General features: G+C 38.0%; 1 protein-coding gene across 2 annotated transcripts in view; it reads left to right on the top strand.

Annotated features, from left to right (window-relative positions):
• Positions 1–15,611, top strand: part of CFAP54 (cilia and flagella associated protein 54) — a 355,515-nt gene that overhangs the window by 162,482 nt on the left and 177,422 nt on the right. For both annotated transcript variants that reach the window (XM_064376848.1, XM_064376847.1), the window contains 6 exons: positions 842–1,036; positions 3,407–3,494; positions 3,795–4,004; positions 7,732–7,798; positions 9,918–10,100; positions 12,532–12,618. In XM_064376848.1, coding sequence (XP_064232918.1) covers positions 842–1,036; positions 3,407–3,494; positions 3,795–4,004; positions 7,732–7,798; positions 9,918–10,100; positions 12,532–12,618 — 830 coding nt within the window. The remainder of the gene's footprint in view (positions 1–841; positions 1,037–3,406; positions 3,495–3,794; positions 4,005–7,731; positions 7,799–9,917; positions 10,101–12,531; positions 12,619–15,611) is intronic.

Here is a 15,611-nt window from a genome sequence, read left to right as displayed (position 1 = left end):
TCTATACTAGCTTCTTTCTCTATTACTTTTAACTACTTCCCCTAGAATATCAATTTTTTCCCCATGTGTTCTATGATCTTATAAAGAGACACGTTCCCCCCACCCCTTTTTGTTTTGTCTCAGGCCAGAACTACCTGTGTGTTGCTTCTATCCCAGAGGTGTCTGCCCCAGAGGCACACTGACACCTTACTGTTGGAAGCTATTTAAAAAAGGCAAACTCAAACTACGCAACTTCCACCAGTCCCCACAAGAAGCAAAACATTATCTTAATATTTGCTTTCTAGCTGACTGTCCTCCGTAGTGCTTTTTTTTTTGAAATGGAGTCTTGCTCTGTTGCCCAGGCTGGAGTGCAATGGCACAATCTCTGCTCACTGCAACCTCTGCTTTCTGGGATCAAACGATTCTCCTGCTTCAGCTTCCCGAGTAGCTGGGACTACAGACATGCGCCACCACACATGGCCAATTTTTGTATTTTTAGTAGAGATGGGGTTTTACCATATTGGCCAGGCTGATCTTGAACTCCTGACCTCAGGTGATCTGCCTGCCTCAGCCTCTCAAAGTGCTGGGATTAATAGGCATGAGCCACTGTGCTCGGCCCCTCTGTAGTGCTTTTGATGAAATAATACAGACATGGAGCTTATCCACACATACCTAGGATCTTCAAACATGACCCTGGATACTAAGTTTAAGGAAATAGTGTCCCTCAAACTGCAAAAATGTCTCAGCTATATACGAAATATTTCCTTCTTTTTCGCTTTCCATGTTCTCTACCTTCCCCCACAACTTCCTTTTTTTTCTACATTTTGAATTTATTTATTATTATTGTTTTTCATGAATTTAGGAGAGAGAGGAGGAATAAACAATTCCAAATGTACTTCTGGAAGGGTGGAATTTTGCCTGGAGACAGAAGAGATGCATATGTCAATACCCCCTGACCTTTCTCAGGAGCACTTCAGAGTTTTTAGTTCCGTGGAGAAAAGCAAACTTCCACATTCACAACTTGGACTTGTAATTTCTTCTTATCACCAAACTATTGGTAAGAGTTATCCATTATGCATTCATTTTCTTTTAAATTTTTTTTTTTTGAGACAAAGTCTCATTTTGTCATCCAGGCCGGAGTGCAGTGATGCGATCGATCATGGCTCACTGCAACCTCAACCTTCTGGGCTCAATCCATCCTCCCACTTCAGTTTCCTGAGCAGCTGGGATACAGGCTCACACCACCATGCCTGATGAATTTTTATATTTTTTTGTAGAGATAGAGTTTCACCCTGTTTCCCAAACTGATCTTGCACTCTGGGGTGCAAGCTCTATAAGCCCTCCTCTGCCTCCCAAAGTGCTGGTACAGGAGTGAGCCACTGCACCCAGCCGTGTTTTCTGCATTAATGCTGAGATTGCATCTGGTCCTGAAATTATAATTTTCAGGATTTTCAATATGATCTTCTGCATTAATGCTGAGATTGCATCTGGTTCTGAAATTTTACCTTTAAAAGAAAGATGAAAGAACCTATACCCTTGTAGCAGTGATAGAACAGTTTGGGGACAGAGGAAGCTTCCAGTCTCCTCCCTTTACCCGTTTTCTTAGCTTGGCCATCACTATTGTGAGATTCTAGGCCACTATTCTGTTTATCCCTCTTTAACTGGAGTTATGAACCCCTTGTGGGGATGGAGATGATGATTTTTTTTTTTCTGGTCCCAGCTGATTCCATTTTCCTTGTCTTTCCCTTGATTTTGCTTTTCTACAGATTCAGTAGTATATTCTCAATCTACATGAAAGACCCAATGTCTTCTTTTTTTCTAACAGACATTTTATAATGCCCCTTTTACGTCCTGAAATAAAATTTATTTTTAATATATTCTTATACACATTATTTTGAAAACAATTATTATGAAGCTCTAAATATAAAAATGGGGAGAAATAAAACAGCATCACTTTATAATAGAAGAATCAGTTTGTTAGTATGTAAATGCTCAGGCATTAGAAGCTGTAGAGAAATAGTCAGATGTTCATATCCTGGATATGAAATCACCATGAATGTGACAGCTGCACATGCAAGCAGAGACAGGTATGTTGTATTGGTGACTCAAATACTATCAACATTATTAAGTTTTGTGACATGATTTCCTAAAATGGCAAATAAATCTTGGTAAAGTCCTGAACAAAACAAAGTACTACAGTGGTTGCATGTCTGGAAAATTCAGAAATTATGGACATTTTATAAATCATGCAGAAATACCCTTCATATGTGGAAAATGAAGTTTGATGTGAGATTCAGATAGTTATAAACAGTCTTCTGATCTTTTCCTTCACTGTGGGGGAAGTTTCTGTGCCTTGCAGGCCATCTGACATCTTTGGTCTTAACCTATGAATTACTAAGAGATGCCCTCATTGTGACATCTAACAAAACCCTTTCTCGTATTTCTAAAATACCCTCTAGGGGACAGTGTTGTCCTCTTTAGAAACCCCTGCCATATTGGTTGGGGTTTTTGGCTACAAATCCCAGAATGCATGAATTTATTAGAAAAAAAAATTATGTGATTTTCTTGTTTTGTTTTGATTTTGAGATGGAGTTTTGCTTTGTTGCCCAGGCTGGAGTGCAATGGCATGATCTTGGCTCACTGCAGCCTCTGCCTCCCAAATTCAAGTAATTCTCCTGCCTCAGCCTCCTGAGTAGCTGGGATTACAGGTGTGCACCACCACACCTGGCTAATTTTTGTATTTTTAGTAGAGACAGGGTTTCAGTATGTTGACCAGGCTGGTCTCGAACTCCTGACCTCAAGTGATCTGCCTGCCTTGGCCTCCCGAAGTGCTGGGATTATAGGCATGAGATACCTTGCCTGGCCAATTATGTGATATTAAAGATACATTGTCTGCCTTTAGGTAAAAGGAGAAATCTGATATGTGGTGATCTTGTCACATGTCTGCTAAAAAGCAAACCCTTTGAGCCTTCCCATCTGCTATAGGATAACATCCACATTTCTCCAAGTGGCAGTCAGAGGCCCACAGAACCTGACCACTACCTCCCTCTTCAGAGTCAGTTCACCCTCTTCAGAAAACCATACTGCAGTCATACCCATCATTCCTATACATACTCAGCCATTTTCCCTTACATGCTTTGCCAAAGTTTCTCTTCTCCTGTGTCTACCTGTCTGACTTTTATTCTACTTTCTCCACGAAGCTTCATTATTCCTATCTGTTAGAGCCAATCTTTCACTCTGTAATCAAAAAGAACGTTTGCTCACTCTCTGTGTATATATATCGTGTGACATTTGAAGGTGCTATTGCAGTTTGCTTATTGCAATCTACACAGTTAAGGAACAGTGCAGTTTAAAATATTCTTGCAAATATAAAGAAAATATTTTTCTAGGAACTGACATTTGTTCTTTTACTTGATTAAAAATATAGATGTTCTCCAAGCCAGTAATCAAAGAAGTCTTAAAGTTCAGGCGTTGCATTCACTTGGAAGTCTTCTCATCTTTGCGGAAAAGAAAAGGTAGATTTTTAGAAGTCTGTAGAACAAGGGCAAAGTTGTTTTATTTGCTTGTTTGAAAAAGTTTTTAATGATTATGAAAAAACATTGTCTTTCATGAATTTTAGTTCTTCAGCAATACTACATCACTACGTTTTATTCATCAAATGCTACCTGAGAGAAACGATTAAGAACAGTGAATGTGTGTATAGTTATACGTATGTTAATTGATGTTGCTTCTGTGTATTTGCTTTCCCTTCTGGAAGATAGATTTAATAGCAGGTCTCAGAAAACGTACTCCTTGACTCTTTGTCTCTGTTTTAGGGCTGCTTTTAAGTGTTGGTGTCAAGCTCTTGATGACATATTCAGAAAACCAGACGTGCTGCACACGTGGAAAGAGTTTGGCCCCTCACTCACCAATGTCACCAACAGCCATTCACCTCTGGGTTTCAAAGACTACAGTGAGGAGTTTCTGTCAAAAGTTGGCATCTGGGGGTGTTTGCAAGGAGCAGTCATATCAGCCAAGATAGCACAGTGAGTGTGAGGATGGAAGGATCTGCGTACTAGCTAACAGCTTTCTTGCAGGGTGCCTTTCCCGTGTCATGCAAAGTGCCGTGCCTCATGCACACTAGATTTCTGGGAGATTATGTCCATATCATATAGGGCCTTACACTTTATTTACTTATTTGTGATGTTTATTGCTTGTGATTATCTCCTCTTCCTGTAACACAACGCTTGCCCCAAAATATCAGTGTCACCTGGGCCCAGGTGTTTGCCTTGCTCACTGATGGATCCCAAGTGCCAGACATGCAGCTGGCATTCAATAACTGCTTGTGGTTTTTTTTTTTGAGACGGAGTCACGCTCTGTTGCCCAGGCTGGAGTGTAGTGGCTCCATCTCGGCTCACTGCAACCTCCTTCTTCTGGGTTCAAGAGATTCTTCTGCCTCAGCCTCCTGAGTAGCTGGGATTACAGGTGCCCACCACCATGCCCAGCTAATTCTTTTGTATTTTTAGTAGAAACAGGGTTTTACCATGTTGGCTTGGCTGGTCTAGAACTCTTGACTTCCAGTGGTCCGCCCACCTCACCTTCCCAAAGTGCTAGGATTACAGGCGTGAGCACCTGTGTCTGGCTCAACAACTACTTGCTGAGTGGTCAAATGAATGAGCAGTTGGTGTGGGAGCAAGAAAACAATGTGGAGGCAGTCAGGCATGGGCCTCATCTAAGAGTGTACTAGAATCCAGTTACTTTCAACAAGTTTCACATTCCTTCTGAGCCTCAGTGTCCTCATCTCTAAGCCAGGGTGGTAAAAATTACATGATATACTGTATCCATTTCCTAGGGTGGTCATAACAAAGTACCACAGGCTGGGTGACTTAAACAACAGAACTTTGTTATCTCATGATTCTGGAAGCTGGAAGTTGGAGAACAAGGTGTTGGTGAATTGGTTTCTTCTGAAGCCTCTCTTCTCGGCTTGGACACAGGAAAGACCACTGTGTCCACATGTGGTCTTTCCTCGGCATGTCAACGCCCTCATCTCCTTCTTATAAGGACACCAGTCATACTGGATTAGGGCCCACCTCTGTGGCCTGATTTTAACTTAGTTACTTATCTCTTTAAGTGCCCTGTCTCCAAGTATGGTCACAATCTGAGGTTAGTGGGTATGTTAGGGTGTTCATGCTTTGCTACAAAGAAATACCCAAGACTAAGTAATTTATAAAGAAAAGAGGTTTAATTGGTTTGTGGTTCTGCAGGCTGTACAGAGAGTATGGTCCCAGCATCTGCTGAGTTTCTGGTGAGGCCTCAGGAAGGTTTCAATTATGGCAGAAGGCCATATTTGAATATGGGAGCCTGCATCTCACATGGCAAGAATGGGAGTGAAAGAGAGAGTGGGAGGTGCCACACTCTTTTAAACAACCAGATGTGATGTGAACTCACTCATCACCAAGGGGATGGCACTAAGCCAATCATGAGGGATCCATGCCCCCCCGATCCTAACACCTCCTGCCAGGCCCCACCTCCAATACTGGGGATTACAGTTTAACGTGAGATTTGGTGGGGACTTATATTCAGACTGTGTCACTGAGAGTTAGGACTTCAACATAGGAATTTCTAGGGGACACAATTTAGCCCATAACACATACTGTATTAGTGTCCTTTTTGTTGCTGTAACAAATTACCCTAAACCTAATGGCTTAAAACAAAACAGATTTATTATTTTACAGTTATAGAACTCAGAAATCATAAAATCAGTGTGTCAGCAAGGCTGTGCTTCTCTGGAGGTTCTTGAGGGGAAGCCGATTTCTTATCTCTTCCAGCTTCTTGAGGCCTCCTGCATTCCTTGGCTCATGGCCTCATCTTCTATCTTCAAGACCAATAGCTTAACATCTTTCCCCCACCCCCACCCCTCTCTGTCTGTCTCTCACATCTTCTTCCATCCTCACGTCTCCTTCTCTGACCCTGACCCTCCTGCCTTTCTCTTACAGGGGCTACCTTGACAATCCAGGATAATCTTCCCTATCTCAATGGCCTTAATTTAATCACATCTGCAAAGTCTTTGTTGCCCTGTAAGGTCACATATTCTTAGGTTCTGGAGATTAGATCATGAATATCTTTGGAAGACCATTATTTAGCCTACCACACATAACACAGGTGAATGCTTTAACAATGGCTTATGCATAGCTAGCAATCACAAATATCTTAAGTATTGGATTAACATGAGAAATTTGAAAAGTATGGAGGGAGTAGAGGTATAGGTTTCCTTCACCTCTCCAGTTTCTTTTTTAGCTTACCTGTCGGAGGTGGTGGGCAACAACTTGCATAGTCTTAAGCTGTAGGGCACACTTAAAAAAACTTGGCTGTTCCTAGGAAGTGATCACATTGCTTTCAGATTAGCCTCTTCAGTCAGGGTAGTAAGAAAGTACTGCTTTAGACATATTAAACATCAAAGATTTAGACCTCTGTCAAGTTTGATTTTTCTGTGCTCCTGGGATAGAACACACACACACACACACACACACACACACACACTTTCTCTCTCTCTCTCTCTCTTTCACACACATACGTGCGCGCGCGCGCGCGCACACACACACACACACTCCCGAAACAAAGTCTGTGCTTGCTTATGACTTAGTGGAGCTCGGCAATTGGGAATGGAAAAGCCAAGGAAAGTTCACAGCTTGGAAAAGAACAGCACAGCCTTCCTGCCAGAGGGCACCTCAGCTTCTCTGAGCCTCTGAAGTTATTACCTAGTAATTTTCAACAAATAGAAAGTCATTTCCTGGTTACCCAGATGGAAGTCTGACTGCCATAGGAGATGTGATTCTATAGGGGCTTTGGCTATTTTCCTAGACTCCCTGAGTAGAGGAAACTCTTCTACCCCCATGTAAAATACCACACTTGAAGATCCACACAGTGAAGCTGAACTGAGATAGACATTTTTATTAACGTAGTGAACCTGATTGGTTTTGTCTAAGAAAGACTTAGGAGAAGGTAACGTGTTTTGTAGTTGCAAATGTGAATTTTAAGACTCATCAATACAGAGAACTCAAACTTTCCTTCTAAGGGACATAAAATGAAAGAGTTGTAAATGGAGAGGCATTAATCTTTGGTGGAGATACTTAATGTTGTGAAAGGCATCATAATAAACAGCTAGAGAGAAAATACAATGCTTCAGTCTTCAGGGGGAGTTCTTTAATTGTGCTCATCAAAAGCCTTTACTGCTTTTGTATGCCCACCTCCTTTTACCAAAAACTTCCACTTTCAGGGGTTCATTCAGTGGAACAATTAGGATAAGTGCTCAAAAGTGTGGGCATAACAATGTTTACTTCAGCATTGGAAAAAGCCAAAGTTGAGATTCATATTTTTATGTTATGGCACATTTGTATGATAAAACATTAAAGTTCTTTAGAAGAATGATACAGTTCATTATGTGTGTGAATGAAAAATTTGTTTATAAAGTAGTATGTATTGCATAATTCTGGTCTTAATCTGTGTGTGTTTGTTTCTACATGTGTATAATTATATACAGAAAAAAATATGTATAAGGAAAGTGACTAAAATGTTACCAGTAATCATGTCTAGGCAGTAGGATTACAGGGGAGTTTTATCTTCTTTAATATATTTTCCTTCTATGTTCTTATATATTTATATGTATATGTTTTTCTTATGCTTTTTGTGTTCTAGATATGTATGTAAAGATACAGTTATGTCAAAATGGTTTTGGAAATTTTCTACTAATCAGTTTATTTTTCTTATACTTAGATTTATTCAGTCATTGAATGTTGAAAAGAGAACTGACTGTTGCATTTTGTCTGCATTACTCTTTCAGGTAACGTTTTATGTTTGTGTGTTTTTCCATGGTAGCACAACCATTCATCGGATCAGTAAAAAAAAGTTTATCATATTCAGAAAACTCACAGATAGCAAAATAGCATGAATCTTGATTAAATCTCACAACCCCATTTTTCTCTTGCTGGCTGAACTCCAGTGGCACTTTCATCTTGAATTTTTTTTTCTTTTTTTGAGACCGAGTCTCACTCTGTTGCCTAGGCTGGAGTGCAGTGGTGCTATCTCAGCTCACTGAAGCTTCTGCCTCCCAGGTTCAAGCAGTTCTCATGCCTCAGCTTCTCGAGTGGCTGGGACTACAGGCATGCACCACCACACCCAACTAATTTCTTGTATTTTAGTAGAGATAGGGTTTCACTGTGTTGGCCAGGTTGATCTTGAACTCCTGACCTCAGGTGATCCACCTGCCTTGGCCTCACAAAGTGCTGGGATTATAGACGTGAGCCACCATGCCTGGTGCACCTTTAATATTTAACAATGTCAGTTTTCTCCTGTAGACTTCAGAAGAAGGAATTTTACAGATGGGGAAACTGAGTCTCCTGTCATTAGTAAGATCATGTAGTCAGTTTGAAGCCAGTCTGTCTGACTTCAAATAGTTGCCTTAGGTTACCTCATCTCTAAATTCGGTTTTGCTTGGTCATATGATATAAAATCTATCTTAGGATGAAGGTGGAAAATAACTTGAAGACTACAGGAGAGGTATGCTTGCAGTTCTCAGAATTTTGGTTTGACTTCACTGAAGAAGAAAGAAGCTTTTATCTGAAATACAAGATATTTTGAAATTCTGAAAAGTAACCAGGGGCCTTTGGAATCTACTAAAGGTTTTATTTACTTTGAAGAATGAGTACTCTTGTTCTGTGTATCAGAGAAGTCTGTTAGCTTATGAAATCTAAATAAGTGAGTTCTTCAGGAAGAACTTCTCTGAATGTCAGACCAGACTTTTCAATTTTCTTGTGTTCCTTCTATCTCTTGCCCAGACTTCAAAGGGAAGAAGTAGAAGAGGCAAGGGTATAAAGGAAATGACCCAACTCTGACTTCCTGCATCGAATTCTTTACTTTCTGATACTCCTTGTTCTTGAAGATGTTTATGTTTTAGAAAATAAGTGTTTTGACAAATATTTAACTTTTTGCTTAATGTGGACAACAATGTATTATTAATTTCTTAGTAATAGTATACCTAAAATAAAAATTAGCTAGTGGGCTTTATTTTAAAACCTTATTCTTTTTATGATTTTAAAACAAATTTATGTTAGTAAAAATTTCAACAACTACAAAGTATTTTAGAGTAGGATATTTCATGACCTTAATAAGCTGTTGGATTGAAATTCTTTCTAAAATGTACATTAAAATAATTTCATAATGCATTTATCCTTAAGAAATTGTAATTGTTAAGATAACAAAAGAAGCACCCTTCAATGTAAAATTTGGTTTTGTGTATCCATCTTGTTTCCCCAACATCTAGTGTAATGTCGGTTACATAAATTACCAAAAAATATTGATCAAATTAAAGATTAACAAAATATTTTCATTTAAGCAGTTAAAAGTTTCAAATTACCTCTGCCTGATTTAGACTTCTGAAGCAAGTAGTCATTTCCTCCACTTACAGCTTGGTATAGTGGAAAGAACATTGATTTTTTTTAGCTAAACAGGTGTGACTTTGAATCTCCTTTCTGCCATCATTAGCTATGTGACTTCAGATAACTTGTTTAAGCCTCAATTATATCATTTGTGAGATAATAATCCTTCCTTCTAAGAGTAGGTTAAACTAACATTAAATGAGATAATGTTTATAAAGAATTTACCAGCAGTGCTTAACATAGAATTGACCCTCAACAAAAGATAATTTAATATAATGATAATTTCTTTGAAAATAATAAGCATCCAACTACCATGGAATTTTAAAAGCCCATCTGGAGTGATAAAAGCATTTGGAACCTGTAATGTTGATAATATAAATAAGTACCATTTCTTACAAAGTACAGTGTGCTAGGCATTCACTAAGCATTTTAGAAAGCAATACATGTATTTATCTTTTTTGCTTCATTATTGAAAATGGAATCTATAGCTTTTTATTTCACTTTTTTTTTTTTTTTCATTTTCAGGGTTTGCTTAGAACCACACTTCCACATCCCAAAGCGGAACGTTGCTATGCTCAATATGAAATCACTCAACTTCTCCCAGGCATCGAACTCTTCTCAGATAGATACAGGGCTGACATTTGCTCTGTAATTGCAAGTCTGTATTACATTATACGTGAACTGCACTTTGTTAGGCAAAACCTAATAGTAAGTAATTTGTAAAATCAACACATATTTATCACTGGGATATTTTGCTCCACTCACCTCATACTTTTCACATTTCGCTAATGTTATTTTGATCAATTACTGTTTAATTTTTAAACTCTATGTATGTAGGATTCTTACTTATACTTCAACTAAATGTATGAATTAATATTCTTTCTTTGCATTTTGGATACAAAAGCAGTCTATTTGATTTTTTCTCCTTTTACTGTGTTACTTTATATTTTTTTTTCTTAAGATGGTTAGTGAAATTGATCAGAATGCATCACTGATCTCAAACACAGAAGTCTAGTGTACTTGGAACCCACTGCATTAAGTTGTTCAGGTTATATCAATCCCAAAACTATGAGAGCGGTTCTTTATTGAGATAATACAATTATCTCAATATTGTATTGAGAAAATACAAAATCTTTATGTGTCTTGTATTTTCTCTGTCAAGGGTGCCTCTAAGAGAAAAATAGATTCTAAGTAGATAAAAGATAGACATTTCTTAATGTCCTAGGCAATAAAAAATCCAAATACAGCTCTCCTTTCCTTTGAGGAAAGAAATCACAGTATAGGTCATAAATTTGAAGCTGGTTGCATTAAAAAAAAACTAGTACGTTCTATTAGAATTGTTCATTTTATATTTTCCTCCACTATTTTGTCTTTTTTCTTTCTTTATGTTCTTCTCTCTGTTATCTTGTATCTCTTTTCCCCCTTTGCTTCTTTACATCTATTCTTTCTCTTTTTCTGCTTCTTTCCCTTTCCTCCACGATTTTCATACCTACTTACTTTTCCCCCTATACATTGTTTTCTATTCTCTTGGCATATTTGTTCTTCCAAATTCAGATCTCTCTTTAAATTGAAAATATTTATTGCCCCCTGATATGAACTGATAACTTGTAAAACCATGTGTTAAAGTAAAGAGATTGATAAGTGCATTTAACACTTGACAGACTTGGTGAGAAATTGTTTATTTTTAAAAAATAACAAAATGGTGCTCCTCTCACTGTTAAAGGGATTCATTTCTGGGTTGAAGAAATAGTTCCATCCCCTGGGTAACCTTTAGCTGCCTAGTCATATTCATATATAATACATATCACTGTGCTGGAAAAGAAATGAGGTTTTTTCCCCTCTAAAGCTGAAGAAATTGAGAATGTTTTTCTGAATAATTGAGCAATTGGCAGCAATAAAATGGTGTGTTTTTATTTCTCACTAAAGAAAAGAAACAATCTCAGAGTTAATCGCCAATTCTTAATGTTTTGTGCTACATTAATTGTGGAAAAAGGTATTGTGTTATGTTCGTAGGGCGTAATTATAGAAAAATGTATTGTATTATGTTTGAAATCATTTAAGACCAGTTCTAATCTTTTTAAAAAGCTGTTGCTATTAGCAGCTGCCAGTTGACTGACAATTAGAGGTTCCACAGCTGAAATTGCAAGAAATAAACAGTTTCCATTTTGTATTATATTAACCTTCTCCAGAAGAATCCCAGTGGCTAAGGGGACTTCCCTTGAACATAAAATTTGCTCTGTGACCCAGAGCTGTGGAGCTATGGGAAGTAATTTGCTAACTAATGGGGATCCCAATCTCCTTTCTCCTCTATTTTCCTTTGGCAGGGCAGGCTACAGTTGCACGAACTGAGCTTCCAGTTTGACCTGAGATCAGGAGCTGTTCCAATGTTAGGCAAAACTGTCCTCACCACATCTTTCTCAGGATGGATCGTAGTTGGGCCAATTGAAATATTGATCATCTATAAGCCTTCACATATATCCATGAAACTTCAAGAGCAGTTGAACTTTGGGGTGAAATTCTAGGAAAATAAAAATATTATGTGAAGAGTAAGCTTGGGTTTTAATCGGTAGAATATATGCTATGTGAAGGCAGGAATTTGTTAGATTTTGTTCTCATTCAACAGTGCCTAACACATAATAGGCATGTTATAAATATTTTTTGTTGGTAGAAAAATTCTAAGACAAAAAGCAGCTGGCATTGAAACAAATACATAGGATCCAGTTAGGGGGCATAGATTAACTTTCTTTGCTTTACGTTTTACAGTTATTTGGTAGGTCATTTGCTAGAATTTTTCCACAGGCCACAGTGATTCATGTGTTCTATGTTGAGTTAATTCTTTTCAAGGAAGATAATTGATTAGATTTTAACCTCTTCTTGCTTAAAGAGATGAGCAGCCTAGGTTTGGGGTACCAAATGGCATCTACTGGGAATTGTGAATCTCTGATAGCTTCTTAAAGTTCTGATAAACTTATGAAGCATGTGCTAGGTAGAGCATTTCGCTTATATCCAACAGTGTAGTTTCCTAGCATGGAAAGTAAATCAATATATAACATATCCTATATTTAATATTTGGCTAAATTCGATTATTAGGTTATTACTTTGATAAAATATATAACAAAGAGTGTTTTTCTTTTCATAGGTTCTGCCTCTCCTTGCATTGTACCAATATTTTGTTTCTGGAATTTGTCAAGACTTAATCAGAAATCTAGAAGCAAGAATCCTCAAGGTATGTTACAAGCTTTTAAGACAGTTGATATTCTTGAACTATTAGGGGTATTGTCATATATTAGTTTGATTCTAGGACTCATAATAACACACTGATAACAACATGGCATTATACTGATAAAAGAAATAACTTGCCCATTATTATAATAAAGTATGAGAAAGAGCCAGTTAGAAAGGTGTAGATTATTTTATGCTTGGGCCACAGTAAAGTGAGGAACATGGAACAGAAACAGGAACATGGAAATAAAGCTCACCCAACACCAATTGGCCTGGAAATCACCGCTTCTGAGAGACTGGATTCCTGGTGAAGACCAACTGAACCAGTTTTCTGAAGTTTCTGTGAATTTATTCCTAAGGACCTTTATGGATATCATGGTACACAATAATTTTTCAATGCACAGGCAATTGAATTGACAAGATCAGATGCTAAATTTAAAAAAAATCTGTAAAAAAAAAAAATTTCTGTAATCCAGAAGTCAGTTAAGAGTCTCTGCTTTTGAGATTCATGTGTGATTGGCTTGAACACCACGTGGAGTGGGAAGCACCTTGTTCTCTCTGCCCTCTTTCCTAATCACCTGTGTTGCCAGCTCCCACTTCTGTTGAGTTTGTTTTGTACACGGATCATCTCAATATCCAACAAATGTGCTTCCGGTTCTGTACCTCCTCAACTCTAATATGGAATTCAACCCTATGTTATATTTTGCACATACACATACACATACCATATATTCACTCTTTTTTCTATAGTGGACTTTACTAAAAATTAGGAAGACAGAGAAATTTAAGTTGAGGCAAAACAAACAATTTAATATAGAACATTCGGCTTTCTTGAGCTTAAAATCTTTCTTGGCCATCATCTCCTGCTTTTGCCTCTGATTGAATGGAGCAATCAGCTTTGGGCTGGTCAGTGTCACAATTGGCTCTAAAAAACCTCAAAACTTTCATCTGTGGCATTTGCAATTTCTGTCCATGGTGTGAATATTCCCACTATGTCTGACTTCAGGCTACCAACTAGACATCACTAACGATGGAATAGGGGACAAGATGTGCACAATCAGCTCTTGCAATTTGGAGTGAGTGGGCTCCAACACACCACTGGCTTCATGCATACTTCCGCTTTTGTGGAAATACCCTCTACCTTTTGTCTCCAAATTTCTTCCATTTTCTAATAAGGGAAAATTAGATTTCCATTTGAATTGCTCTTCTATCTAAACCCTGCCCTGGGGCCTATGTTTTCAGACCCAAATAGTTCATTGCATTCTATTTATTTATATTTATTTATTTATTGCATTTTAGGTTCTGGGGTACATGTGAAGAACATGTAAGAGTGTTGCATAGGTACACACATGGCAGTGTGGTTTGCTGCCTTCCTCCCCATCACCTATATCTGGCATTTCTCCCTATGTTATCCCTCCCCAACTCCCTACCCACCACTGTCCATCCGCTGTTTCCCCCCGCACAGACCCCAGTGTGTGCTGTGTCCATGTGTTCTCATTGTTCAACACCATTGCATTCTATTTCTAAGTAAAGAAATTAAGCAGAATTCTGGTGCTGTTAGTGATTTTAACCTGGGAATAAATAATTTGTTACTGACCATGAAAATTTCTGAATCACCCTAAGTTACTGAACTCTTATGAGTTCTCTTGCTTTTGAATTCCAACACTTTTAAAAGAAACTGCATATAACTTTTCTCTCTTTTACAAAAGATAATGTTCTCTTCAATATTGCAAAATTCTTGACGCTAGGATCTGTATCTTATTCATCTTTTAATTCCCTGTAGTGTTTTGAGTAATACATTCACATAGTTGAAATTCAGTAATTAACTATTGAATTTAAAATCTGCAGACATTTATCAAGTGCCTACTGTCCACTTTTTATAGTGTTTAGTGGTGACTCACCTAGAAAATACTTGGCAGATATTTATTGATTTAACTCTACAACAACATTTATTGAGTACTTCCTATTTAAAAGCACCATGTTAGTAACTTCAATCAAAGAAATGTAGCCAATGGTCCTTGCTTATAAGGAAATGAAAACTAAAACAAAAGACAGGATGTATACCCAAGACCATAATGTTGGCACCTGCCACTCTTTCATTTCCAAGTGAGTGTGATGAACGCTGTCTCCAGGAGTTTGAAAGAGGAAAAAATGAATTTGAGTCTTTAGGTTTCACTAAGTAGGTAAGATTTAGGCTTGAAACAGTAGAATTAATGGAGCAGGAGAGAGGAAAAAGGGAACATTTCTTAGTAGTGTGAAAGATAGAGAGGTGAGAAAGTGCTGACTGGTTTACGTGGCGGGTGGTTCAGTTACACTAGAGCAGAGGTTTTGAGTAGGCAGGTTGTAGAAGATAACATGAGACTACCAGAGGTTGATGACATTGAGAATACCAGGGACCTAGTCTTGAATTCCCAGCTCTGAAGAGATGTAATGTGGAGGTTGAGCCATGAGAGAAATGAAGAGATTGTAATATCCAAATTTTGTAACACATACAATCTGGTCTGTCATTAAGAGGCAAGAAGCATGAAATGGTTGCAGTGATCATAACTCATCAAGAGGAGATCTAGAGGGGCACTAAAAGACATAATCTGGAACAAAGTGGTTAGATGACTTTTTAAAAAATCCTATTGTTAGCACTTGGTAGCTGTTTTTGTCCTAGAGTAGCATAAAAACCAGAGAAGAACTGTGGACTCAATTCTGGAGAACTGGGTTGGAGAATTAATTATCAAATTTATATAGAATCTTATTATTTTCTATAATTAATTAATTATGGAATTTGGATCAGGAGAATGACATCATATCTGGTATCTGGTATCTGGTAGCAGTGTCAGGAGTATACGGAGAACTGGGATCTTACTGGCTTGATAGGATTGAAAAGCCAGACTAGGGTTTTGACAGAAGCAATGGAAGAGAACAAGTGAGAGGAAGGGATGACAGCCTGTGTGAGCAGAGTCTGCCTGACCTTTCTGAAGTAAACTGGGGCCAGGGAGTGGGAAG

The sequence above is a fragment of the Aotus nancymaae genome, unplaced genomic scaffold (genome assembly GCF_030222135.1).
Source record: "Aotus nancymaae isolate 86718 unplaced genomic scaffold, 86718_ANA_hifiasm-v0.15.2.pri h1tg000016l, whole genome shotgun sequence".
In the NCBI taxonomy this organism is placed as follows: domain Eukaryota; kingdom Metazoa; phylum Chordata; class Mammalia; order Primates; family Aotidae; genus Aotus; species Aotus nancymaae.
This window is presented reverse-complemented; position numbering and strand designations above follow the sequence as displayed.